The sequence below is a fragment of the Pseudophryne corroboree genome, chromosome 1 (genome assembly GCF_028390025.1).
Source record: "Pseudophryne corroboree isolate aPseCor3 chromosome 1, aPseCor3.hap2, whole genome shotgun sequence".
In the NCBI taxonomy this organism is placed as follows: Eukaryota; Metazoa; Chordata; class Amphibia; order Anura; family Myobatrachidae; genus Pseudophryne; species Pseudophryne corroboree.
Window position 1 is genome coordinate 204,585,111 of NC_086444.1, and position 25,026 is coordinate 204,610,136.

Below are 25,026 nucleotides of genomic sequence, written 5' to 3' on the forward strand. Positions count from 1 at the left end.
TCCTCTAGAGGGAGCTTTAACACATACCTTATAGCCAAAATGAGGGGTTCAATACCCTGGGCAGAATCAGGATCCCCACTAACGGGATCCGTCATCCCCATCATCCAGTATATCATCATCTGTATCAGATAGTCAGATAACAGAGCAGGTAAACCACGCTTCTGGGGACCTGCATGAGAGAGGGGGGGGGGGGGGGGGGGGGCTGTGCATCAGCCCTAGCAGCTAAATCTGCAACAGCTTGTTGTAGTAGCCGAGTTTTCTGCACATTAGCAGTGAGCTGGGATGACATAACTGACATCATAGTTTTGAGAGACCCTAACCAGTGGGGCTCTGGACCTTCTCCCCAACCCCTTCACCGAGTTGTGAAGACTGACTGCATAATGTCACGATCAGATCAGATGCCTCCTAAGGCTGGCTCAGCGCTCCAGGACCGGATCCCATCTGTTATCCTGATGTTTACATTCCTGTATCCTCTCCTGTCACTCTGAGACGCTGTCACAGTAAACGCCATATTACACCTGGCATGGCGTCTCCCGCGGCCTCCGCCGCCGTCCCTGAGCTTCTGCATGCAGAGTGTCTGAGTGGCGATTACGTCAGCCGCGGCCTCCGCTGTGTCCGCGTGGTTGGATGTGCACCTGTCAGCTTGGCGCCTCCTATCTCCGGTGGCCGGCGCCGCCATTACTGTTTTCATTACCACATGGATTACAAACCAAACTTCCCTCCAAGTGTCTGCATGGGCGCAGCCATCTTGGATTCTGTCAGCTGATCATTTCCACCAATCTGTTCTCAGTATTGATAATCTGCATAATTGCCTAGCCAATCCCTTCCTTGCTGCAGGTATAAATACACTGTGCCTGAGCAAGGAAGGCGTCAGTGCTTTGGTTGTCAAACCTAGTTCCTGTTTGTCTCTCTCCTGTGATTGTCTTCCAGGTTCCAGCTCCCGTCTCAAGACTTCCACCATAGAGACCCGCACCAGCATTCCACCTGCGGTGTAGCCTGACTCTCCGATCCATTGTGGATTCATCTGTTTCCAGTTACAACATTACCTGCTTCCAGCCCAGCTTCCAGCAGAGTACAGCTTCTCTTAAAGGGCCGGTGTCCTTTCTACACTTTACCACTCTCCACCGGTATTATAATTTCACCGCTCTCAAACTCCTAACTTCAGCTCATATTTCATCGCTCCCAAGTTCATTTATTATTTAACTGGTTCCAGCCAGTATCCACTCCGTGCCAACAACAGTCTGGTTCCAGCCAGTATCCACAGCAGTCGTTTTATCTTCAGCAGCCCAGCTTTTCCTGGAACACCAGCTGGTACAATCCTGGGTTATCTCCATTGCTACAGTCGGGCCTGGTAAGGACTTTCCATCTAGAAGATTATAAGAACTATCTCACACTACCAGTGCCCTGTGGCTCCTGCCACCCTGTAGTTCCCAGGAACTGTATTTATTCTTTGCTGACTTTTATGTTTCTTTTACTGCTACTGTGATGCATGGAGTTTGTCATAAATAAACATCATTGACTTTTATTCAAGTTGTCGTGGTCACGCCTTCGGGCGGTTCTTCTTCATGTTACTTACATGTCCAGGGGTCTGATACAACCTCCCAGGTTCCGGTACATCTCAGCCCCTACAACTGAGGCTGCCTCCCGTCAGCTCAGGCCCTCAGTTGTGACACATAATTCACAGGAGACAGAATCATTAGATAATGGAGAGAGACATACACTGCACAGCTTGTGCTTATCCATATTCCACAGTAAGTACAATAAAATACACATACCCACAGCCAGTTATAGTGCAAGCCTGCCCTACTGTTTGTGAAAGGAGACACAGAGAGAAAAGGACACCAGCACACCCTGAGCAGCACGGTCCCAGTGAGACTGTCAGCTCTGTAAAACACAGTAAACACTAACAATTTTAGTCCTAAATAGGATCAGAATAGTGTACAAAAGCGGCTCTCCCCCTTTGCTACACCCTGTACCAGATATCCAGCGTGGCTGAGGAGTCAAGAAGCGCTGTGTGTGCTGTATATGGCTGCAGTAGCAGAGGAAGGCGCCAAAATGCCCCAGGTCCCGCTCTGAGGAAGCTCCGCCCCCTCCAATGGCGCTGGAGCTATACACATTTTTTATACTGGAAAAGTCTCCTAATCACCTTAAAACATCACACAAGTGCTAGTCAAGCAGTTTTGCGCAAGTTTACACACGGGGGATCCTAGCGGGACCCCCGGTTTGTAATCACCACCGATGTCACCTTCAGGTATCTGATAGGGGTGTGCGGCGTGCTGCGGTTGTGACAGCCAAGGCGCAGTGCCCTGCTGAACAACAACCCCTCAGGACGATGGCCCTGCAGCAGGGAAGCGGCTCTGCACCTCGTAAGGCCGGTGACCATCCCCCCCTAACTCCCACGTTGCCCAAACAGCATACCGAAAAAAATAAAAGTTTTAAATGAAATTGAAGAAAACTCTTTGGAGCCGCAGAGATGTGCATCCTTTCCTGAGGGCACTTTTTTCTAAACTGCCTGTGGGAGGGGGCATAGAGGGGAGGAACCAGCACACTCAGCTGAAGAAATTTAAAGTGCACTAGCTCCTTTGGACCCCATCTATACCCATCGTACTAGATTCCCCCAATATCCCTTATGGATAGATATATATATACTTGTGTCATTAGTTTTGGAGGAACCTCCATATGGTTTTTTTTATTCAAAACCGTTACAACATTGTGAATTTATGGCATATGTTCCCATAATCATGTGCATAGGTGTGGTGAGTGCAATACAGTAGGAGATATGTAAGTGCACTAACTTACCTGCTGCTGGGTCTCATTGTCCTGGAGCTCTATGTCTGCTTCTAGCAACTCAGCCATCTTTTTCCAGAGCTGGTAGAGTTCATCCTTCTTAATACCTTCATCTTGCTTTAATTTGATTAACTGTTGCCAGGTTAGTGCAGCCTGTCATTAAAAAGTTACTAGGTCAATGTAAATGAATCTTAGGATGCAGGTGATCACATATTTATAGTCACACGAATGCTGCACATTACATTTAAATGGAAAGTAAAAATTTTTATTTTTGAAAATTTTCAAGCGACTTCTACATTTAGTTAAGCATGCTAAAGTAGTTGGATGTACGAGTTTGGTTTCATACAGTAGTTCTCTTTCGGCAAGGCTTGTGGGACACTGGGATTGCAGGTTGGGAGTGCATCTGTCACCTAAATTAAACTGTAGATTTAAGAGTAAGCCCCGCCCCTTGCATCCCCCGATGTTCAGTTTCCTTCTAGACACCTTGATGTGAGGGTACGTTTTATAGGGCTTTTTTTCCTGGTTGTCATAAAAGTGGCATTAATTTACACATAGCTGCCAGGGGCGTAGGTACCGTGGGTGCAGGGAGTGCAGCTTCTATGGGGCCCGCCTTCCCCCCTGCATCCAATAATACATCACAATGTGGTTCCCGCAGATCACCATCCATCACTCTGCAATGCAGCTGCAGGGCCCCTTCCGACTTCCCCCACCCAATTACGCTGCAGAGTCCATCCCACAAACAATCCCATCCCGTACAGCATATAGTTCCACTGCTGATAGCAACTGTTTTATTCTGTTACTCAAAACGTTATATGCATACACTCTCACCTGCAAATACTTTCCATCTTGCTGATACAGATCTACAAGTTTCTTACAAACTTCACACCACTTCTGGTTGTCAGAGCTGGAATAAAGGAAAATCACAAATGGGACATAATGTAGGTGTAGATGTGTCCTCATATACTAGAGCTGCAATAGCGCCAAACGGTGCGTAACATGTGCAGAGAGATATAGATTTGGGTGGGTTATATTGTTTCTGTGCAGGGTAAATGGTGGCTGCTTTTGCATGTAGCCCATACATGTTAGACAGCTTTATTTTTACACTGCAATTTACATTTCAGTTTGAACACACCCCAACCAAATCTAATTCTCCTTGCGCATGTTACATCTGCCCACCTGCAGTGCACATGGTGTTTTTTGGCTATGTTAACAAACCTGAACAAGGCCATAAATCTAGAACTCTGACTTTCTCAAATATATTTGCTACAATTGTTCACTCTCAGCTTAGGAACATTACTAATCTCTGGGCCTGATTCAGAGTTGTACAGTAATGCACAGCCGCAGGGATGCAGGTGTGCAATACTGTACAACTAATGTGCTAATAGACGTTAACAGACACCTCTTACCTGATTCTGTGATCAGCCGAATCACTTTGCGGGATCATCAGTCATCTGAGTAACCTTCGTTACTCAAGAGGGGTGTTTCAGATTCGCAGTCAGGGCCAGCAAATCTACGTTGTAACACCATCTGTTTGTAGAACAGACCTGGTCGCTGCCCCCTCCCTGCACTTCACCTAGCATAAATATGCTTCCCAAATGTTTTCAGACAGGAATCACCTAATATACTAAAGTGCTCTACAAATTTCAGCTACAGAGACAAGATCATCTATCCTGAAGGTATAACGGTTATGGTACGGATGACACGCGCACAGAGAGGAATATGCTCTTTCATACAGTAGCTTACCTCTTGTAAAGTTCCAGTAGTTTTTGGTAAACATTTGGCAAATCTTCTTTAAAATCTTTCTGGTTCATCTTCTCATATAAGTTTCCCAACCCCTAAATAAATCGAAAACAAAGTATGCTAGTTTAAAATAATATAGTCTTGCATTTCAATCTCTTAGATTATTCCTGAACTGCCAAATCTGTCTGGTTTCTAGAGGCTGGTGGAGTGGGTATGGGTAATAGGTTCCATTCCCATTTGCATGCTTATATTATGTGTTTACAATTAATTTAGACTTGGCACACATGAGACTTTCCATGCTACAACAAGGACAAACGTTTTCCTTAGCCATGTCAGGGCCAATCCTACCAGCCTATTCAAGAATCAATTTACAGGAAATCACTTCCCTATTTGGCCACACACGTTATTAAAACGGTTGCGATCCTGCTGGCCGGTGTTGGGAGTTGAGAGCTGGGTGTTGGGCCGCCTTTAATAGCACTGCCAGTAATAATAATAACATGACCGATCTAGATCAGATTTTTTTTCTCAAGCATAAACTGTCCAAAAACTGATGCAGGTGTTTCTAGCTTTTAATATTGTATGTAATCTTCTTATGTACCCCATAGCATATTGCTGTATACTGAAAATCTCTTTTACTATGATTCAACAAAGCTATGGACAGCAAGTCTGTGTTACGGGAAAGAGAAAATAACTTCCTTATGACCGAACCCTTATTTCCACTGTACCTGCCATGCTAATAGCTGTTCTGGTTCCAGCTCTGCAGCCTTCCTGTAGGCAGCATGGGCCTGGTCTGGTTGTTCCAACTCAGCCGCAGCCAAGCCAATGAAAACCCAGGCATTGTAGTTATTCTTGTCCAGCTTCAGCACAGCCTTCATGGAAGCAAAGAAAAACAAAACCATAAACTACTGACTGAGACTCTATACACTATCAGGGCGTATTGCAGTGAGCAGCTCACCAAAGCTCGGAATCATTTTTACAATGAACTCAAATATCCAAGACAGCACAGAGTCACCACTAAATCCTAAAGCCGTGGTTCACTGCAAAACACTCCACTCCATCTGTATGACTATTATTAAGTATTGTTTAATAACTGTAACAAGAGCTTATATTATTTCAGTCAACTGTAAGTATGTACAGATGTGTCCTCATACACCAAGCCTCAATACGCCATGCGACATGAGACGCCTGACATGAGAGCGCCACATACAGCACTGAGAGACTTTTTTGCTCAAATGTACGACTAATGCTGGGTGCACACTAGGACAATGGATCGGCTGGCTGGACGTTCTGCCAACCTATCTGATGATCAGTGATCGCAAAAACGCGCTATGGCGCGTATTTTACCCCTTTATTGATGGTGGGTACTCAAAAATAAAAAACCGAAGGGTCCCTCAGGACGCGCTCTGACTAGCAGCGCTGTCCTGCACTGTCAGTCAGTTTTTGTCTCCAGAGCAGAGGGAGGAACTTGGAAGGGGAGGAGATCGAGAGTATGTTCACTCCCGCCTCCCCTCACTGTCTGCTCTTCGCGCCTCCCACTTAGCCTCACCAGCCCCACCCCCTTCTGTCTGCACCGTGTCCGCTTCCATGTATTGCCGAGTAACGGGCAGTGGCGGCTATCAGCGCTCCTCCCGTTGCAGCCAGGCCTGAGCATCAGCGGGTCCGAATGTGAGCGGCATCCGCCAAGTACTCCGTGGCGGACAATCAGGGGGGTGGAAAGAAGAAAGATCTGCTACTAAGCGCTGGGGTCAGCACCGGCCAGCGGGAGGCAGCACAGCAGGGTAGTCTCAGGCCTCTCCCATTCAGCACCGTGCACCCGCTCCTCTGCGAGACCCGGTCCTGCACTACAGGTGACAGATTGAGGATGCGCTATTGTTCCGGGGCTAAAATCCGGAGGCCAATGTCTTGTAATGCAGGGACGGCCGAGCCTCTGCCTGCCCACAGGTCCCCTCTCTCAGTGCCTTCCTCCAAAGTTGTTGAGTTGTTCTGAGGGAGCAGGATACGTGTTGTATATGGATTTCATTTGTCACACATTACACTGTGTTCCTGCAAACCTTGCTGTTGCAGTGTCTTTACCGTAACTATCACTGATGTATTAATAGTACTGGTCACCTAGAAATCTAAGTGGGTTTTTTTATGTTATTTTAGTCATACTGTATTGAATGATGGCATTAGCATATTATCAATGTACATTACTACCTCCTATCTTCTGAAAGATGGATTATTTTGTAAAAGTGCTCTACCTGGTGCAATGTGTATAACGCGCCCCACCTTGCGCAATGTGTGTAACGTGCTCCCCCTGGCGCAATGTGTGTAACGTGCTCCCCCTGGCGCAATGTGTGTAACGTGCTCCCCCTGGCGCAATGTGTGTAACGTGCTCCCCCTGGCGCAATGTGTGTAACGTGCTCCCCCTGGCGCAATGTGTGTAACGTGCTCTACCTGGCGTAATGTGTGTAACATGCTCTACCTGGCGTAGTGGGTGTAACGTGCTCTACCTGGCGTAGTGGGTGTAACGTGCTCTACCTGGCGCAGTGGGAGTAACGTGCTCTACTGGTGCAATGGGTGTAACGTGCTCTACCTGGCACAGTGGGTGTAACGTGCTCTACCTGGCGCAGTGGGTGCAACGTGCTCTACCTGGCGCAATGTTTTTAACGTGCTCTACCTGGTGCAATGTTTGCAACGTGCTCTACCTGGCGCAATGTGTATACCATGAATAGGAGGTGTACAAGCGGCACTACTATGATGTGGCCATGCCCCTTCTCCACGAAAACATTAACCTAAATTTTTGCGGCGCGCCTTCCGCCTAGCGTCGAAATCAAGTCTGTGTTTTATATTTGAATCATTAATAAGATTAATAAGAACCTTTATTCCGATGGAACCCAAAAAAGGACAGGCAGGACCCCAATTTTTAAAAGTGAGGAGTCCCTGGGACCCACTTTTTTTTTGGGCTTAGTGCGATCACTGATGATTGGTAAATGCATACACAAACTTACCAATCGTTGGACCAATGTGTTGTGCCTGACGTCACAACTGGGCAGGCATTTACATGTGCCCACACAGTTGTCATTTCAGACACTGGCAGCCTCTGCAGCAAGTGTAAAGGTAGTCGGCTGACCGCCAGTACACACATCACAAGGCGCCGATATATTGGCAGCTATATCAGCCGTCGGCTGTGCTGTAGGGCCAATGCAATATGTCTGTGAACGACATTACCAGACATATCGGGGGAACACACCTGCTGATGAGCCCATGATATATTGACCAGTGTGTACCCAGCTTTAGTCACAGTACATTGCAACAAAACCGTTTCACTAGACTGCACTGATTAATCTATGACTTATGTATCTGTGTGCAAGTCTGAATACGAAGAAAAACGCAAACTGGCATGAAAAAAGCCGCGTATGCCGCATCGTACAACTTCATATACAGATTTACACTGTCACAGTTATACAAGTGTCGGATATCAGACTAATTAGTGCGGTCTAATTAAGCAGACTTACAGTATAGTCACATGAAAAAAGACGCTTTGCACAAGTGGAGTCACACAGGATCTGCCCGCACTGAGAAGGGTTGTTTCGCAGCATTAGTGTATGAGGACTAGGGAGGCCAATCCCGGGATCGGCGGGATCCCGGATTCTGGCCCAAAAACACTGGGATTTGAATCCCGGGATTGGCGCTTCCAATCCCAGGATTCACGGGATTGCACTACACATGCGCAGTTCCCCGCCTCTCTTTCCCCGGCAGCTTCTCTCCCCGGGCAGAGCTGAGCACCCGGCTCAGATGCTGCCTTCTGAAGCTGGGCAGCATCACCCGTGTTATTTCTGTGCAGAGTAAATACTGGCTGCTTTATTTTTACACTGCAATTTAGATTTCAGTTTGAACACACCGCACCCAAATCTAACACTCTCTGCAGATGTTACATCTGCACCCCCTACAGTGCACATGGGGGGTAATTCCAAGTTGATCGCAGCAGGATTTTTGATAGCAATTGGGCAAAACCATGTGCACTGCAGGGGAGGCAGATATAACATGTGCAGAAAGTGTTAGATTTGGGTGGGTTATTTTTTTTCTGTGCAGGGTAAATACTGGCTGCTTCTTTTTTTTTTACACTGCAAATTAGATTGCAGATTGAACACACCACACCCAAATCTCTCTCTCTCTGCACATGTTATATCTGTCCCCCCTGCAGTGCACATGGTTTTGCCCAATTGCTATCAAAAATCCTGCTGCGATAAACTTGGAATTACCCCCATGGTTTTGCCCATTAGAGAACAATTTTGCTGCTGCAATCAGGTCTGTATCAGCCCAACAAGTCTCTTAAACCAAACTATTGTACTAACTGAAATGAACAGATGTACTGTATACACTAGAACAGTGTTTCCCAACTCCAGTCTCAGGGCCCTCTAACAGTGCATATTTTACAGATCACCTCAGTATCACAAGTGAAATAATTAGCTCCACCTGTGCATCTTTTAAAATGTGTAAGCCAGTAATGAATACACCTGTGCACCAAGTAGGAGAAAAGTAACATGCACTGATAGGGCTGTATCACACGCGCCGGTTTCTCCCGGATGGCAAAAAGCCGGACAAACTTCGTCTGGCTTTTTGCCATCCGGCAGAGTCTTTCACACACAACGGCTTTGAGCCGTGTGTGATGCTGTGCGCATACGCAGCAGCAGACACGGCTTGGAAAACAACGTTGTGTGTGAGAGCTCCCCTTCACACAAACGGTCCACTGCCTTCAAAGACGGCCCGGCCCCGGCCCGGCAGCCAGACCTTCCAGTGGATATTTCCGGCTGCAACCCGGCAGCCGGGCCGGGGCCGTGCAGTGTGAAAGGACCCTACCCCTCACACTGTTAACTACAATACCGGCACAGGAACAAGTCATCCGGCTTTTTCCCGGCCGGTAAAAGCTGCCGCGTGTGTTTCAGCCCTAACACACTACCCGGTTTTCCCCGGATGGCAAAAAGCCGGACAAACTTTGTCCGGCTTTTTGCCATCCGGCAGAGTCTTTCACACACAACGGCTTTGAGCCGTGTGTAATACTGTGCGCATACAGGGGGTAATTCCAAGTTGATCGCAGCAGGAAATTTTTTAGCAGTTGGGCAAAACCATGTGCACTGCAGAGGAGGCAGATATAACATTTGCAGAGAGAGTTAGATTTGGGTGTGGTGAGTTCAATCTGCAATCTAAATTGCAGTGTAAAAATAAAGCAGCCAGTATTTACACTGCACAGAAACAAAATAACCCACCCAAATCTAACTCTTTCTGCACAAGTTATATCTGCCCCCCCCCCCCCCCCCCCTGCAGTGCACATGGTTTTGCCCAATTGCTAAAAAATTTCCTGCTGCGATCAACTTGGAATTACCCCCACTATGCGCATGCTTTGAGCCAGCTTGAAAAAAAAACGTTGTGTGTGAAAGCTCCCCTTCACACACACAGTCCACTGCCTACAAAGACGGCCCGGCAGCCGGACCTTCCAGTGGATATTTCCGGAAGAAACCTGGCAGCCGGGCTGGGGCCGTTGTGTGTGAAAGGACACATTGCGCTGCATATGTCTCTGCAGCACGGCAGCGGCACCTGAACTGCCGGTGCGATGCACCCCGATGTCGCATCGCACCTGAACTGCCGGTGCGATGCCCCCCGATGTCGCGTCGCGGGACATCGCACAAGTGTATGGGCACCATAACACTATTATATATCCTATCCACAGGCAGAATCATTGGTTGCTTGATGTAAAACAGTCACACTTTACCATGCATATGAGCGTCCTCTCTGCTTGCCACTCAATTTCCAACCAATGATAACTGAACGGATGCTATACGATGTACATTACCTTACACTGCTTGAGAGCTTCTTTGTAGTCCTTATTCCTAATCGCATCTCTAGCACTCTTCAGTGCAGCTTTCACCTCTTTACTGGACATGATATCGAATACTACACATGAAAAGAAAAATAAGTTATTATGTACTGTATATATGCAAATCGGACTTATGGGATAATTAGCCAATATCCCAAAAACACTATGTAAATTAAGACCAGTTTACCTCTGATGCTATCTGAGGATGCATATCACTGTAGAATTAATTGACCTGCATAGGAAATGTGTGTTATGTTGTGACGGAAGAGAAAGACATTTCTATAATATAATACGTGCTCTTTTAGGTGCATCCAGGCTTTCAGTGAGTACACAAAACATGTTTACCACAGTGATCAATTATCTTCATAATGTTGTACTAGCTGCTCTACCATTAGGTGAACTACCCCTTTCACATCGACAAAATAACTCGGGTTATTACCAGGTTGTTGCCGGGTTGATTCGGGTCGAGGTGCAGTGTGAAACCGCCAAAGTGAATAACCCAGGTTGAGCAAACCTGCATTTCAACCTGTGTTAAACATGGGTCGGACCCGGGTCGCTGTGCAGTGTGAAAGCCTCTGACCCGGGATATTCAACCCGGGTCTCAGAAAAAGGTGCTGATTGGCTGTTTATGTGTATGCTCAGAGCAGTCCCCAGCCCCTCCTTTTATTTCCTTTGAAAACCTCATCAATGTGAGCCAGAAAAGTCAATTTTAAATCACATCACAGTGTTTAACATGGGTGATCCGGATTCAGTGTGAAAGGCACCAACCTGGGAATAACCCGGGTTGAAACTGCAATGTGAAAGGGTCTGAGGCTGCTCGGACCCGGGTCAGACCCAGGTTCAAAAGCCAGGTCCGACCTGGGTTTGCAATGTCAAAGCGGTAACAGATACCTGTGCCACAGATAATACACAATACTTTACTCAGTGTGTAGGAGGTGTGAGTGCCTAACTTTTGACACCTTGGACGTTTGACAGTTCAAGTTTCTATCCTGTCCTATCAGGTGTGAGGAGAGAAAGAAAAGGCTGTGTGTTCATTCTAACACATAACCTGCTACATTTACAATTTTAGTGCCTCACGCACCCTGTAAATATACAATAAATATACAATAAACTGCGTGATAAGCACATAGAAATGCACTCCAGCTATGCGAAAATGCAAACGTTTCTCAATAATCCATTACTTTCTGAGATTACAGTCATGGGATTTAAAGCAGAAACATTTTTTTAAGGCAAAATCTGAAGTTTTGTGTTGCACATTATATGCAGTAACTAGTAAAACTGATGCGTGGCTTCATCACCCAGTGAACAGTGCAAAAACCATGCTGGAGGCATAGGACTTTGGACCCTATCCAAAAGGAGAAGGGCCCCATTATACCCCAACCCCTCAGATCCAAAAGGCCTACTGAGGGGAAAAAGGGTTTTCGGGTCCACCCCCTTGCCGAAGCACAGAGGGACTCCTTCAATCCTCGACCCCAGGAGCCAAAAGGCCCCTTAGGGGCTTCGGACTTCCCTCCGCCTCACGGCTCGGGGTTATCCCTTTCTCCCCAGGGTTGGCCGAAGCTTCCCCCAGGGGAACGATAAACCTTCAGCCCTCCCCAAAAGGAGAGGGCCACGGTTACAAGGGGAGAGGGTGGCCCATAAGGGTCTCACCTGAACCCCACAAAAACGTGGACACACACACGAAAAACATAAAAAGGTGTGGTGAAGTGCAGAAAAGTGCAAAACACTCGAAAAAGTGAAAAATAAATAAATAGGCCCCAGCCAAAAGGCTGGGGAAAAATAAAAATTGTCCTTGCCCTAGTCAAAAGGCCAGGACAAAGTAAAAGTGGGTGCAAACAGAAGTAGTGAAGTGCTTAGTGCAAAAGTGCCGTGCTAGTGCATGGTGTGGTGGGTCACCAGTGCATTTTCAGGCACCCCTGGCTCTTCCAGCACCAGGGGCACATAGCACCTCGGGCTTCAGGCTGCTCCCGACCTCGAGCCAGACCAAGCTTCATACCCGCTCAATGCCAGGATACAGAACCAACCCTCAGTATGAGGGTAGATACTAAACCAGGGCGTTCTCAGCTCCACGCAAGGGGCCCTATTTCCTCCCCTTATTAGGAAGGCGGATACTAAGCCCATTTTTTCTCCATTCTCGACCAGGGCCAGTCCCTCCCCAGCACGGTACTCCACAAGGTGGTTCTCCATTTCACACCAGGGACCTCTCACGCCCCAGGTGTAAGAACAGGTACTACACGGTCGAAATGCGCGTGTCCATCTCAGGCAATGCCATTCTGCGTTATTATATAGATTATATGCAAGATATAACGCACTCACTATGGTAAGTAGAATGGTCTGTGATGTTGCTGCTACAGTATACCTGGAAGGTGTCTAACCTTCCCATATTTGTGTATTGGGAGGGTTGATATACAGTAGCGCAGCCCGGGATCTATAGAGAGGGGGTAAATTAGGAGGAATATTTAACCACTTAACTGACTATTTTTCCCTTCAAAAGCGTTAAAAGCATTGTTTTTTTAAATGTATTTTATTTAATAAAGTTGAAAAAGTATTTTTTTAAAATACTTAAACATTATATTATGTACATCTGCAGAACGTATCTCCTCGTCAAAAACGGTGGGACGACGTAGTTGCATGAAATCTGACCATGCCAGTTAAGTGGTTTGTGTTGGTGTGTCCTCCCTGTTATTTCATGTGAATGTTATCTGTATTAACTGATGAAAATACATGAGCCTAAATGTAAATGGAGAGAAATCAGTTTTATTCAAAATGCCAAACCAGAAGTCACAATGCTCTCTGGTCAGACGGGTCCCTTGTGTCAGACCGTTGCTCTCGGTATACCCTCCTAGTCACTATACTCCCACTGTCAGGGAAGATGCCAACTCATACAGTATGCAGACTATAAATCTGCTCCAATATGTGCAAACGCAATTTTTTTAAATATAAAACAAAACTGAGTGTAACTTTTTTTCAGTCTTTGCTCTTACTACCAATGTAACCCAACGTCCTAATGCAAAGCGATCACCTGATTCGTCACACTGGCTGCCAGCTGCCGCAATGAGGGTGTGTGCCCCATGCTGCCACCAGCTCACTGCACCAGTGCAATGAGGAGATTACACAGACACACTCATATTCCATAGTCTGGTATGGGATGGAGCATGGTCAGCTGTGCGGCTGCCCCCGCTTCATGCTGCCGGCTGCTGTCAGCATAGCAATCAGTACCCGCACGCAGATGTGTGTGTCTATATAACCGGGTGTCAGGAGAGCAACCCCGGCCACGTACACAGTCAACGCCTGCACTCACATTACACCCGCTGCTGTGCACTCCTCTCATACACCGCCGCAGCACCAGCTCCAGCTCCAGTGGCCCGGGGATCCTGCTAATCATGTGACACACTGTCACATCACTCGCCCCACCCCCGCTACGGGCCGCCGGCCGGGACATAGTTACTCGGTGCTCGCATCACGCGTAGCGTAACCGTATTTTTTGTTTTTAGATTGAATGTCAAGTGACAGCATTGTGCGGCGTGCGCTTTCTGTAGGAGCCGCTATACTGCGGCCTCTCCCTTTCCACGATAGCCTCTCCATACTGGCGATTTCTCGCACGCAGCTACAAGCTGCGTTTATTTTGCGACGGAGCAGGGTACCCAGGAGAAGCGCTAGAAACACTGGGGTGCAAACGCTGGGTATGGTTTAGAAGCCTGTACCATACTTGAGTACCTGACCCTCTCCATGAGGGAGAAAATGCTCTGTTCCTGGACTTTCCTGGTAATATATGATTGCCATCACCTGTGGTGAAACACCTTTCTTATCAATTTAACTAGCTTACCACAGGTGATGGCAATCATACATTACCAGGAAAGTCCAGGAACAGAGCATTTTCTCCCTCATGGAGAGGGTTAGGTAGGCAAGTATGGCCTGTACTCTGGCACTGTTCTGTGCTTAGAGACAGCTTCTTATTGCTATTCCTGAAGCAGTGTGGGGGAGCGGAAGTTGCTTATAGCCACAAATCAGCTTTGAAGTAACGTTTATCATGATGATGTGCACACAATAAGATTATACATACAGCATACTGTACCTCCCAACTGTCCTGCTAATTGAACACTTTCCCACTGTGTGGGATGTAGTTATGATCTTGACAGTTGGAATCCTGGCGGTCAGCATACCGACGCCAGGATTCCGGCCGCCAGAATGCCTGCAGGGGGTCCAGGATTATTCCCACTCTAGAGTGGGAATAGAACCTGTGTCGAGCCCGCAAAGGGTTCGTTGTGCTCGCCCCCTGTTGGCATTCTGGTGCCCGGGATCCCGCATTGGTATGCTGACCGCCGGGAACCCGTATCCAACCCCACTGTCCTACTGCGGCCGTGGGCGGGGGGATACAGATGGGAGAGCCAGTGATCACCTCTGCTCTGCAAAGCAGACAGTGATTATTGAATAGATGCCGTGCGCATGGCATCTATCAGTGCAGGGAGGGTTAGCTGGCGGCTGCTGACATACTCAGGGAGAGCTGTGCACATCCCCAAAATGATGGAAACGCCACGCCCCCTTTCCAGCGGCAGGTTCCAACTCTTTACAGTGAAATATTGGGAAGTATGCATACAGGGGCGGATTGGGATTGAAAACCAGCTCGGGAAGTTTATGGAAGCAGCCCTAATAGGGGTGGGGTCTGTTGAGGGGATGGAATCTGTGAAATGGGAGGGATTACTGCTCAGAAGGCCTGATTACATGGCGCGCAGCAAAATTTTAGGGGCATGGCTTTGTGGGGAAGGGGAGTGGTCAAATAGTGCCAATTCACATTACACCACACAGTAGTGCCGCTTATACACATTGCACAAGGTAGAACCTCCTATACACACTGCGCTAGGTAGACCACGTTATACATATTCCACCGGATAGAGCACGTTATACACTTTGCGCCAGGTCAGGGAGAGCACGTTATACATATTCCGCCAGATAGAGCACGTTATACATTTTGCGCCAGGTAGTGCACGGTATACACTTTGCACCGGACAGAGCACATTATACACATTGCACCAGGTAAAGCACATTATACACTTTGCGCCAGGTAGAGCACATTATACACAATGCACCAGGTAAAGCACATTATACATATTGCACCTGGTAGAACCTCCTATACACACTGCACCAGGTAGAGCACGTTCTACACATTGCACCTGGTAGAGCATGTTATACACTTTGTGCCAGGTAGAGCATGGCATACACTTTGCACCAGTCAGAGCACATTATACACATTCCACCAGGTAAAGCACATTATACATATTACACCAGGTAGAACCTCGTATACACACTGCACCAGGTAGAGCACGTTATACATATTGCAGCAGGTAAAGCACATTTCTCTAACGTCCTAAGTGGATGCTGGGGACTCCGTAAGGACCATGGGGAATAGCGGCTCCGCAGGAGACTGGGCACATCTAAAGAAAGCTTTAGGACTAACTGGTGTGCACTGGCTCCTCCCCCTATGACCCTCCTCCAAGCCTCAGTTAGATTTCAGTGCCCGACGAGAAGGGTGCACACTAGGGGCTCTCCTGAGCTTCTTAGTGAAAGTTTTAGTTTAGGTTTGTTATTTTCAGTGAGACCTGCTGGCAACAGGCTCACTGCATCGAGGGACTAAGGGGAGAAGAAGCGAACTCACCTGCGTGCAGAGTGGATTGGGCTTCTTGGCTACTGGACATTAGCTCCAGAGGGACGATCACAGGCCCAGCCTGGATGGGTCCCGGAGCCGCGCCGCCGGCCCCCTTACAGAGCCAGAAGAGCGAAGAGGTCCGGAAAAATCGGCGGCAGAAGACGTTCCTGTCTTCAATAAGGTAGCGCACAGCACTGCAGCTGTGCGCCATTGCTCTCAGCACACTTCATACTCCGGTCACTGAGGGTGCAGGGCGCTGGGGGGGGGCGCCCTGAGACTCAATAAAACATGATAAAAATACCTTACATGGCAAAAAAATACATCACATATAGCTCCTGGGCTATATGCAGGGCCGGATTAACAATGGGGCGGATGGAGCTGCAGCTCCAGGCCTCCCATTGAAAATAGGCCCACAACACCCCAAACCAGCTGGCCAAAGTTCCGACCACAGAGGTCTGAAACTCTGCCGGCCCGAGTCAGTCCTGAATACCTCTGAGGCTCTGCCCCCGAATCCGTCCATAGCCCCGCCCACTGGCCTATCCTCACAATCAAGAGTCGGCCTGGGCTGTTGGTTAATCCCAGGTGTGCCCCCTGCTCTGTAACTCCTCCCACTATCATCGGGGGCGTGGACAAGGCAGGTCGGGCTGGTGACAAGCTGTATACGGTAGGTACTCACTATCAGCTGCTGAAGCTGTGGTGCGCCCTGCTGTAACGCTGAGGAGAATCCTGATCAGTGCAGGAACTCCTCAGCAGCATCTGCTGTGCTCCGATTGGCTGAGTGACACATCACACACAGTCACTCAGCCAATCAGAGCACAGACACCCCCCACCCACACACAGACCAGCAACTACTCGGGCAGCAGGCTGAAGAATGAATGATATTGCAGCCAGGAACTCAACACAGGAGAGATGGTTAGTCACCTGTCAGTGTGTCACACACACATACATGTGTATAGTACTGTACAGGATAATTACTTTTATAAGCTTCATTTCCCCTCACCAAAACCTACAAGTTCCATCTCTATCCAGCACCTCCTGTAACACCCTCCCTGCTCTTTTGCAGTATGTATAGTTATCTATACTATGCATACCTTCCAACATTTTACACAGAAAAATCGGTACAAATCCGAAAAGGGGGCGTGGCCGCGTGTAAAGGGGGCGTGGTCACGCCCCTTTTCCTATACTTTCAATGGAAGTTTGGAGAGGCAAAAATCGGTACAGACCATGAAAAAAAGGTACTGTACCTATTAAAAAGGTACAGTTGGAGGGTATGTACTATGTATACAACATGTACTCTGCATATATATGTATATTATGTACGTGTATTGTATGTGTGTGCTTTATGCATGTGTATTGTATGTGTGTGCTTTTTATATATATATATATATATATATATATATATTATACTATACGCTATGTATGCATGTGTATTGTATGTGTGTGCTTATATATATATATATATATATATATATATATACTATACGCTATATATGCATGCAGGTATGGTATCAGGATCTTTGTGATGGCAGCGGTCAGAATACAGACATCACCCTTACATGCCAAATCCTGACACCTGGAAGGTAAGTATACTAACCCTCATCTACTCCCCCACCTAACCCTCCCTTCCCGCAGCCTGACCCTAACTTTACTCGGTGATGCCTAAACCAAACCCCCCCACCCACACACACACACACACACACACACACACACACCTGTAGCCTAAAGCTAACCTTTCCACCCCCGCAGCCTTACCCTTCCCGGTGGTGCCTAATCCCCCCTTCCCAGAACTAACCCTCTTCCCGCAGCCTAATACTAACCCTCCCACAGCCTAAACCTTTCCCTCCATCTCCTACCACAGCACACTTACGTTCGGGAGCCAGCAGTCGGGATTCCAGTGCCGGCATTTTTATCCATGTGGGGATCCCGCACCAGCATTCTGACCAATGTTGGTATTCCGGCATCAGCATTCCAAATGCCGATATCCTGAACGCCGGTATGTATAGTGTGTGTGTGTGTATATATATATATATATATATATATACACACACAGTATATGTATGTATGTATGTATATATATATATATATATATATATATATATATATACATTTTTTCTATGTATACTATGTGTATGCATTACTGTTCTATGGCCCTCATTCCGAGTTAATCGCTCGCTAGCTACTTTTTGCAGCCGTGCAAATGCATAGTCGCCGCCCACTGGGGAGTGTATTTTCGCTTTGCAAGTGTGCGATCGCATGTGCAGCCGAGCAGTACAAAAACATTTTTTGCCGTTTCAGAGTAGGTCTGAACTTACTCAGCCCTTGCGATGACGTCAGCCTGTCCAGTCCCGGAATTCACGTCAGACGCCCGCCCTGCAAACGCCGGGACACGCCTGCGGTTTCCCTACCACTCCCAGAAAACGGTCAGTTTACACCCATAAACGCCCTCTTTCTGTCAATCTGCTTGCAATCACCCGTGCGAATGGATTCGTCGCTAGAAGCATTGCCCAGCAACGATGCTGTTTGTACCCGTACGACGCACATGCGCATTGCGGTGCATATGCATGCGCAGTAGTACCCTGATCAGCAGCGTGCGATCAACTCGGAATGACCTCATACATACAGATGCGTCCGTCTACACTGTAGCTGTGCTGCGAGCATCAGTGTGTACAGGGTGCCAGCCAGTGTTGGATTAATAATGGGGCAGATGTAGCTTCAACCCCTGCTGGAGACAGGAGGAAAAAAAATCCAGCTGCCAGCGGGCACTTGAGGTCCCGCTCACTCGCACCGCAACTAATCTCTCCCCCTGCCATCCAGCAAAAATTAACCTTGCACGGGGTTCTTCAAATGCCGGCAACACTGTTAAAATTGGTGGTTGCAGTAGAAGGCTTCATACGCCCTCCATGCGCCTCACAGCCACCTGGCTCCTCCTCATGAAGTGTGATTCCACACCAAGCGCTGCCAAACCACCAGTGCACCAGGGGCAGTTGAGCTGTGCTTACCCTCAGCTCTGTGAAGGCGGCCCGCGTGATTGTGACAAGGCTGCTTGTTATCAGGCGAGAGCCTGAGCTATGCAGTCAAACTAAAAGTCTCAGCCCTGGTGCAGTGGGAAGGAGCGCTGACGTCTCAGGCCCCAAAGAGTTTTGGGAGAGCACAGAGCCACTGCTTTGGCCCCTGTCTCAACTACCTGCCCCTCCCAGGTGAGAAGGCAATCTCTGCGATTGCAAGCTCTGTGGGCAAGGAACCTGCACACTTAAATCTGAATTTTGAATCATATTATTTGATTTTGGGGATGTGTGATACGTACTAGGTGGCAAGTTGTAGGTGAGGTCTCTCTGATGGTACCTGTGTAGTGGAATAACAAGCTCTAGTTGGGGAGAGAGCAACATATGATTGTCAGCTCTTAAAACAAGATACAAATATCAGTGAGACCTTGGATTATGCTGCTGTTAGATGAGATTGTAAACCGATGGACAAAAGTTTAGAAGGTTTATGGCACATGTGTTGTTAGATTGTAAATCATGGGTAATATTACTAGGTATGTGTGATGTATTTGTACAGTATGTACAGTATTTGATTGTAAGCTCTGGGGATGTTGAAGGCTCAGCATATGTGAGATATGTGTGTAAGATTGTGAGATCTGCGGACAAGCGCCCAGTATCTGTGTGATACATGTGTTAGGTAGTGAGCTCTGTAGGTGGAGAGGTATCTGTGTATAATATGTGGGAATGAAAGCTTAGTATAATGCATGCCGCCTCTCCTACTTGCTGGTTACTTCCTCCCACTCCTACCTCCAAGATTTCTCACATGCTGCTCCCTTTCTTTGGAATTCCCTACCTCTCCCCCTCAGATTCTCCACCTCTCTACAAAACTTCAAACGGGCTCTCAAGACCCACTTCTTCACCAAACCCAGCCAAATCTCATCCTAACCCTCTGTTTAACGCTCACTGTTTACTCCATCTGTGACACCCCTGTCTGTCTTCCCTTCCCCTTAGGGCTGTAACACACTAACCGGTTTTCCCCGGATGGCAAAAAGCCGGACAAACTTTGTCCGGCTTTTTGCTATCCGGGAGAAACCGGCAGAGGGCTGTAACACACTGGCCGGTTTCTCCCGGATGGCAAAAAGCCGGACAAACTTTGTCCGGCTTTTTGCCATCCGGGAGAAACCGGCAGAGTCTCGCACACAGGACGGCTTTGAGCCGTGTGTAATGCTGTGCGCATGCGCAGCATCAGACACGGCTTGGAAAAAAACCGTTGTGTGTGAAAGCTCCCCTTCACACACACGGTTCACTGGCTGCAAAGACGGCCCGGCGGCCGCCGGACCTTCCAGTGGTGAGACCCGGCTGCAACCCGGCAGCCGGGCCGGGGCCGTGCAGTGTGAAGGGACCCTAGCCCTCACACTGTTAACTACAATGCCAGCACGGGAAAAAGCCGTCCGGCTTTTTCCCGGCCGGCAAAAGCCGGGTAGTGTGTTTTAGCCCAGAGTCTGTCACACAGGACGGCTTTGAGCCGTGGGTGATGCTGTGCGCATGCGCAGCATTAGACACGGCTTGGGAAAAAACCGTTGTGTGTGAAAGCTCCCCTTCACACACACGGTTTACTGGCTTCAAAGACGGCCCGGCGCCGGCCCTGCAGCCGGACCTTCCAGTGAATAGTTCCGGCTGCAACCCGGCAGCCGTGCCGGGACTGTGCCGTGTTTAAGGACACATTGTGCTCAATGTGTCTTTGCATCACGGCAGCGGTTAAAAGCCGGCCGGGTTTTTGCCGGGCGGCGCCAGCCGGCTAGTGTGTTACAACCCTTAGAATGTAAGCTCTCACGAGCAGGGCCCTCTTCCCTCATGTGCTTTTTCCTCTCTAACTTAAACCACCTTCTACTTCATACTCCCTTCGACGGCACTAAATCCCCCAGTTCTCTGCCACCCTGATATTTATTTCAGTGTCGTCTGCTGATGAAGCTATGTTTATATACCCTGTACTTGTCCTACAGTATATTGTATTCAGCTGTAAGTTGCTGTTTTCCTGTTTTGATTATTTGTTTATGTACTCTGTAATTGGGCGCTGCGGAACCCTTGTGGCGCCATATAAATAAAGGATAATAATAATAATCAGGGACGACCTGCTGGCTGCTGCTGTTCAGTGATAGGCAGTCTGTGTCTTGTAGCCAGAGAAATGAGACTGAGGTTTTCGAGGTAGGCGCTAGTCACACTCCATGGCCACCCCCCCTCCCCCCCACATAACTAGTCACACCCCCATGGCAATAGTCACATCATCTGCTGCGGCACACAATAGGCCCTTCACAAATGTCAGCTCCAGGCCCATGTGGACCTTAATCTGGCACTGGCTATATGGATGCATTTAACCCCTGCCAGAATATACAGAAAAACGGGTGATAAGGCCGCCGAAAAGGGGGCGGAGCCTATCTCCTCAGCACACTGGCGCCATTTTCCCTCACAGCTCAGTTGGAGGGAAACTCCCTGGCTCTTCCCTGCAGTCACTACACTACAGAAAGGGTTAAAAAAAGAGAGGGGGGCACTAATTAGGCGCAGTATTAAAACATACAGCAGCTATAAGGGGAAAAACACTTATATAAGGTTATCCCTGTATATATATATAGCGCTCTGGTGTGTGCTGGCATACTCTCCCTCTGTCTCCCCAAAGGGCTAGTGGGGTCCTGTCCTCTATCAGAGCATTCCCTGTGTGTGTGCTGTGTGTCGGTACGTTTGTGTCGACATGTATGAGGAGAAAAATGATGTGGAGACGGAGCAGAGTGTCTGTAACAGTGATGTCACCACCTAGGGGGTCGACACCTGAGTGGATGTACTGTTGAAAATTACGTGACAGTGTCAGCTCTGTATAAAAAAACAGTGGTTGACATGAGACAGCCGGCTACTCAGCTTGTGCCTGTCCAGACGTCTCATAGGCCGTCAGGGGCTCTAAAGCGCCCGTTACCTCAGATGGCAGATACAGACGCCGACACGGATACTGACTCCTGTGTCGACGGTGAAGAGACAACCGTGATTTCCAGTAGGGCCACACGTTACATGATTGAGACAATGGAAAATGTTTTATACATTTCTGATAATACGAGTACCACCAAAAAGGGGTATTATGTTCGGTGAGGGAAAAACTACCTGTAGTTTTCCTGAATCTGAGAAATAAAATGAGGTGTGTGATGATGCGTGGGTTTCCCCCCGATAACAATTGATAATTTCTTAAAAAGTATTGGCTGTATACCCTTTCCCGCCAGAGGTTAGGGTGCGTTGGGAAACACCCCCTAGGGGGGATAAGGCGCTCACACGCTTGTAAGAACAAGGGCTCTACCCTCTCATGAGATGGCCGCCCCTAAGGATCCTGCTGATACAAAAGCAGGAGGGTATCCAAAAATGTATTCACACACATACTGGTGTTATACTGCGACCAGCAATCGCCTCAGCCTGGAGGTGCAGTGCTGGGTTGGCATGGTCAGATTCCCTGACTGGAAATATTGATATCCTAGATAAGGATAGTATATTATTGCCTATAGAGCATTTAAAAGATGCATTTCTATATATGCAGGATGCACAGCGGAATATTTGCCGACTGGCATCAAGTATAAGTGCGTTGTCCAATTCTACCAGTAAAATGGTCAGGTGATGCGGATTCCAAACGGCATTTGGAAGTATTGCCTTTGAAAGGGGACATTTGGGGTCAGTCTTTTAGACCTGGTGGCCACGGCAACAACTGGGAAATCCACGTTTGTACCCCAGGTCGCCTCTCAAAATAAGACGCCGTATTATCAGGCGCAGTCCTTTGTTGGCAAGCGGACAAAAGGTTCCTCTTTTCTGCTCGTGACAGAGGGAGAGGAAAAAGGCTGAAGAGATTACCCAGTTCCCAGGAACAGAAATCCTTTCCCGCCTCTGCAAAGCCCTCAGTATGACGCTAGGGCCTTACAAGCTCAGGCACGGTGGGGGCCCGTTCTCAATGAATTTCAGTGCGCAGTGGGCTCACTCGCAAGTAGACCCCTGGATCCTTCAGGTAATATCTCAAGGGTACATATTGAAATTCGAGACGTCTCCCCCTCGCCGTTTCCAAAAGTCGGCTTTACCGACGTCTCCCTCTGACATGGAGGCAGTTTTGGAAGCCATTTGGAAGCTGTATTCCCAGCAGGTGATAATCAAGGTACCCCTCCTGCAACAGGGAACGGGGTATTATTCCACACTATTGTGGTACCGAAGCCAGACGGCTCGGTGAGACCGATTCTAAATCTAAAATCTAAAATCTTTGAACACTTACATACAGAGGTTCAAATTCAAGATTGAGTCACTCAGAGCAGTGATTGCGAACCTGGAAGAAGGGGACTACATGATGTCTCGGGACATCAAGGATGCTTACCTTCATGTCAAAATTTACCCTTCTCACCAAGGGTACCTCAGGTTATGGTACAGAACTGTCACTATCAGTTCAGATGCTGCCGTAGGGATGGTCCACGACACCCCGGGTCTTTACCAAGGTAATGGCCGAAATGATATCCCTTCGAAGGAAGGGAATTTTAGTTATCCCTTACTTGGACGATTCCCTGATAAGGGTAAGATCCAGGGAACAGTTGGAAGTCGGTGTAGCACTATCTCAGGTAGTGTTGCGGCAGCACGATTGGATTCTCAATATTCCAAAATCGCAGCTGGTTCCGACGACTTGTCTTCTGTTTCCTAGGGATGTTCCTGGACACAGTCCAGAAAAAAGGTGTTTCTCCCGGAAGAGAAAGCCAGGGAGTTATCCGAGCTAGTCAGGAACCTCCTAAAACCGAACCAAGTCTCAGTGCATCAATGCACAAGGGTTCTGGGTAAAAATGGTGGCTTCCTACGAAGCAATCCCATTCGTTAGATTCCACGCAAGAACTTTCCAGTGGAACCTACTGGACAAATGGTCCGGGTCGCATTTTCAGATGCATCAGCGGATAACCCTGTCACCAAGGACAAGGGTGTCCCTCCTGTGGTGGTTGCAGAGTGCTCATCTTCTAGAGGGCCGCAGATTCGGCATTCAGGACTGGGTCCTGGTGACCACGGATGCCAGCCTGCGAGGCTGGGGAGCAGTCACACAGGGAAGGAATATCCAGGGCTTAGGGTCAAGCCTGGATACATCACTTCACATAAATATCCTGAAGCTAAGGGCCATTTACAATGCTCTAAGCTTAGCAAGACCTCTGCTTCAAGGTCAGCCGGTGTTGATCCAGTCGGACAACATCATGGCAGTCACCCACGTAAACAGACAGGGTGGCACAAGAAGCAGGAGGGCAATGGCAGAAGCTGCAGGGATTCTTCGCGGGGCGGAAAATCATGTGATAGCACTGTCAACAGTATTCATTCCGGGAGTGGACAACTGGGAAGCAGACTTCCTCAGCACGACCTCCACCCGGGAGAGTGGGGACTTCACCCAGAAGTCGTCCACATGATTAAAAAACTCGACAGGTATTGCGCCAGGTCAAGAGACCCTCAGGCAATAGTTGTAGACGCTCTGGTAAAACCGTGGGTGTACCAGTCAGTGTATGTGTTCCCTCCTCTGCCTCTCATACCCAAGGTACTGAGATTGATAAGATGGAGAGGAGAAAGCACTATATTCGTGGCTCCGGATTGGCCAAGAAGGACTTGGTAACCGGAACTTCAAGAGATGCTCACGGAGGATCCGTGGCCTCTACCTCTAAGAAGGGACCTGCTCCAGCAAGGACCCTGTCTGTTCCAAGACTTACCGCTGCTGCGTTTGACGGCATGGCGGTTGAACGCCGGATCCTGAAGGAAAAAAGACATTCCGGATGAAGTCATCCATATCCTGATCAAAGCCAGGAAGGATGTAACCGCAAAAACATTATCACCGCAATTGGCGAAAATATGTTGCGTGGTGCGAGGCCAGTAAGGCCCGACGGAGGAAATTCAACTGGGTCGATTCCTACATTTCCTGCAAACAGGAGTGTCTATGGGCCTGAAATTGGGGTCCATTAAGGTTAAAATTTCGGCCCTGTCAATTTTCT

General features: G+C 48.2%; 2 protein-coding genes across 6 annotated transcripts in view; one reads left to right on the forward strand and one right to left on the reverse strand.

Moving 5' to 3' along the window:
• SKIC3 (SKI3 subunit of superkiller complex) overlaps window positions 1–16,784 on the reverse strand; it is a 441,476-nt gene extending 424,692 nt beyond the window's left edge. The window contains exons 1-6 of one of the 4 annotated variants that reach the window (XM_063964031.1): window positions 16,705–16,784; window positions 10,361–10,461; window positions 5,253–5,396; window positions 4,531–4,622; window positions 3,616–3,691; window positions 2,800–2,940 (exon numbers count right to left, since the gene is read on the reverse strand). In XM_063964031.1, coding sequence (XP_063820101.1) covers window positions 2,800–2,940; window positions 3,616–3,691; window positions 4,531–4,622; window positions 5,253–5,396; window positions 10,361–10,450 — 543 coding nt within the window. In that variant the 5' untranslated portion in view covers window positions 10,451–10,461; window positions 16,705–16,784. Of the gene's footprint in view, window positions 1–2,799; window positions 2,941–3,615; window positions 3,692–4,530; window positions 4,623–5,252; window positions 5,397–10,360; window positions 10,462–10,571; window positions 10,617–13,406; window positions 13,502–13,685; window positions 13,801–16,704 lie in introns of those variants that run through there. The other 3 variants (XM_063964029.1, XM_063964032.1, XM_063964030.1) reach the window with 3 other exon arrangements.
• The window catches only part of ARSK (arylsulfatase family member K), a 251,854-nt gene continuing 243,496 nt past the window's right edge, over window positions 16,669–25,026 (forward strand). Inside the window, exon 1 of one of the 2 annotated variants that reach the window (XM_063964034.1) lies at window positions 16,669–16,940. Coding sequence is in view for 1 of the 2 variants with exons in the window: in XM_063964035.1 (XP_063820105.1) it covers window positions 16,938–16,940 (3 nt within the window). In the remaining variant the exon portion in view is untranslated. The remainder of the gene's footprint in view (window positions 16,941–25,026) is intronic. The other variant, XM_063964035.1, reaches the window with a different exon arrangement.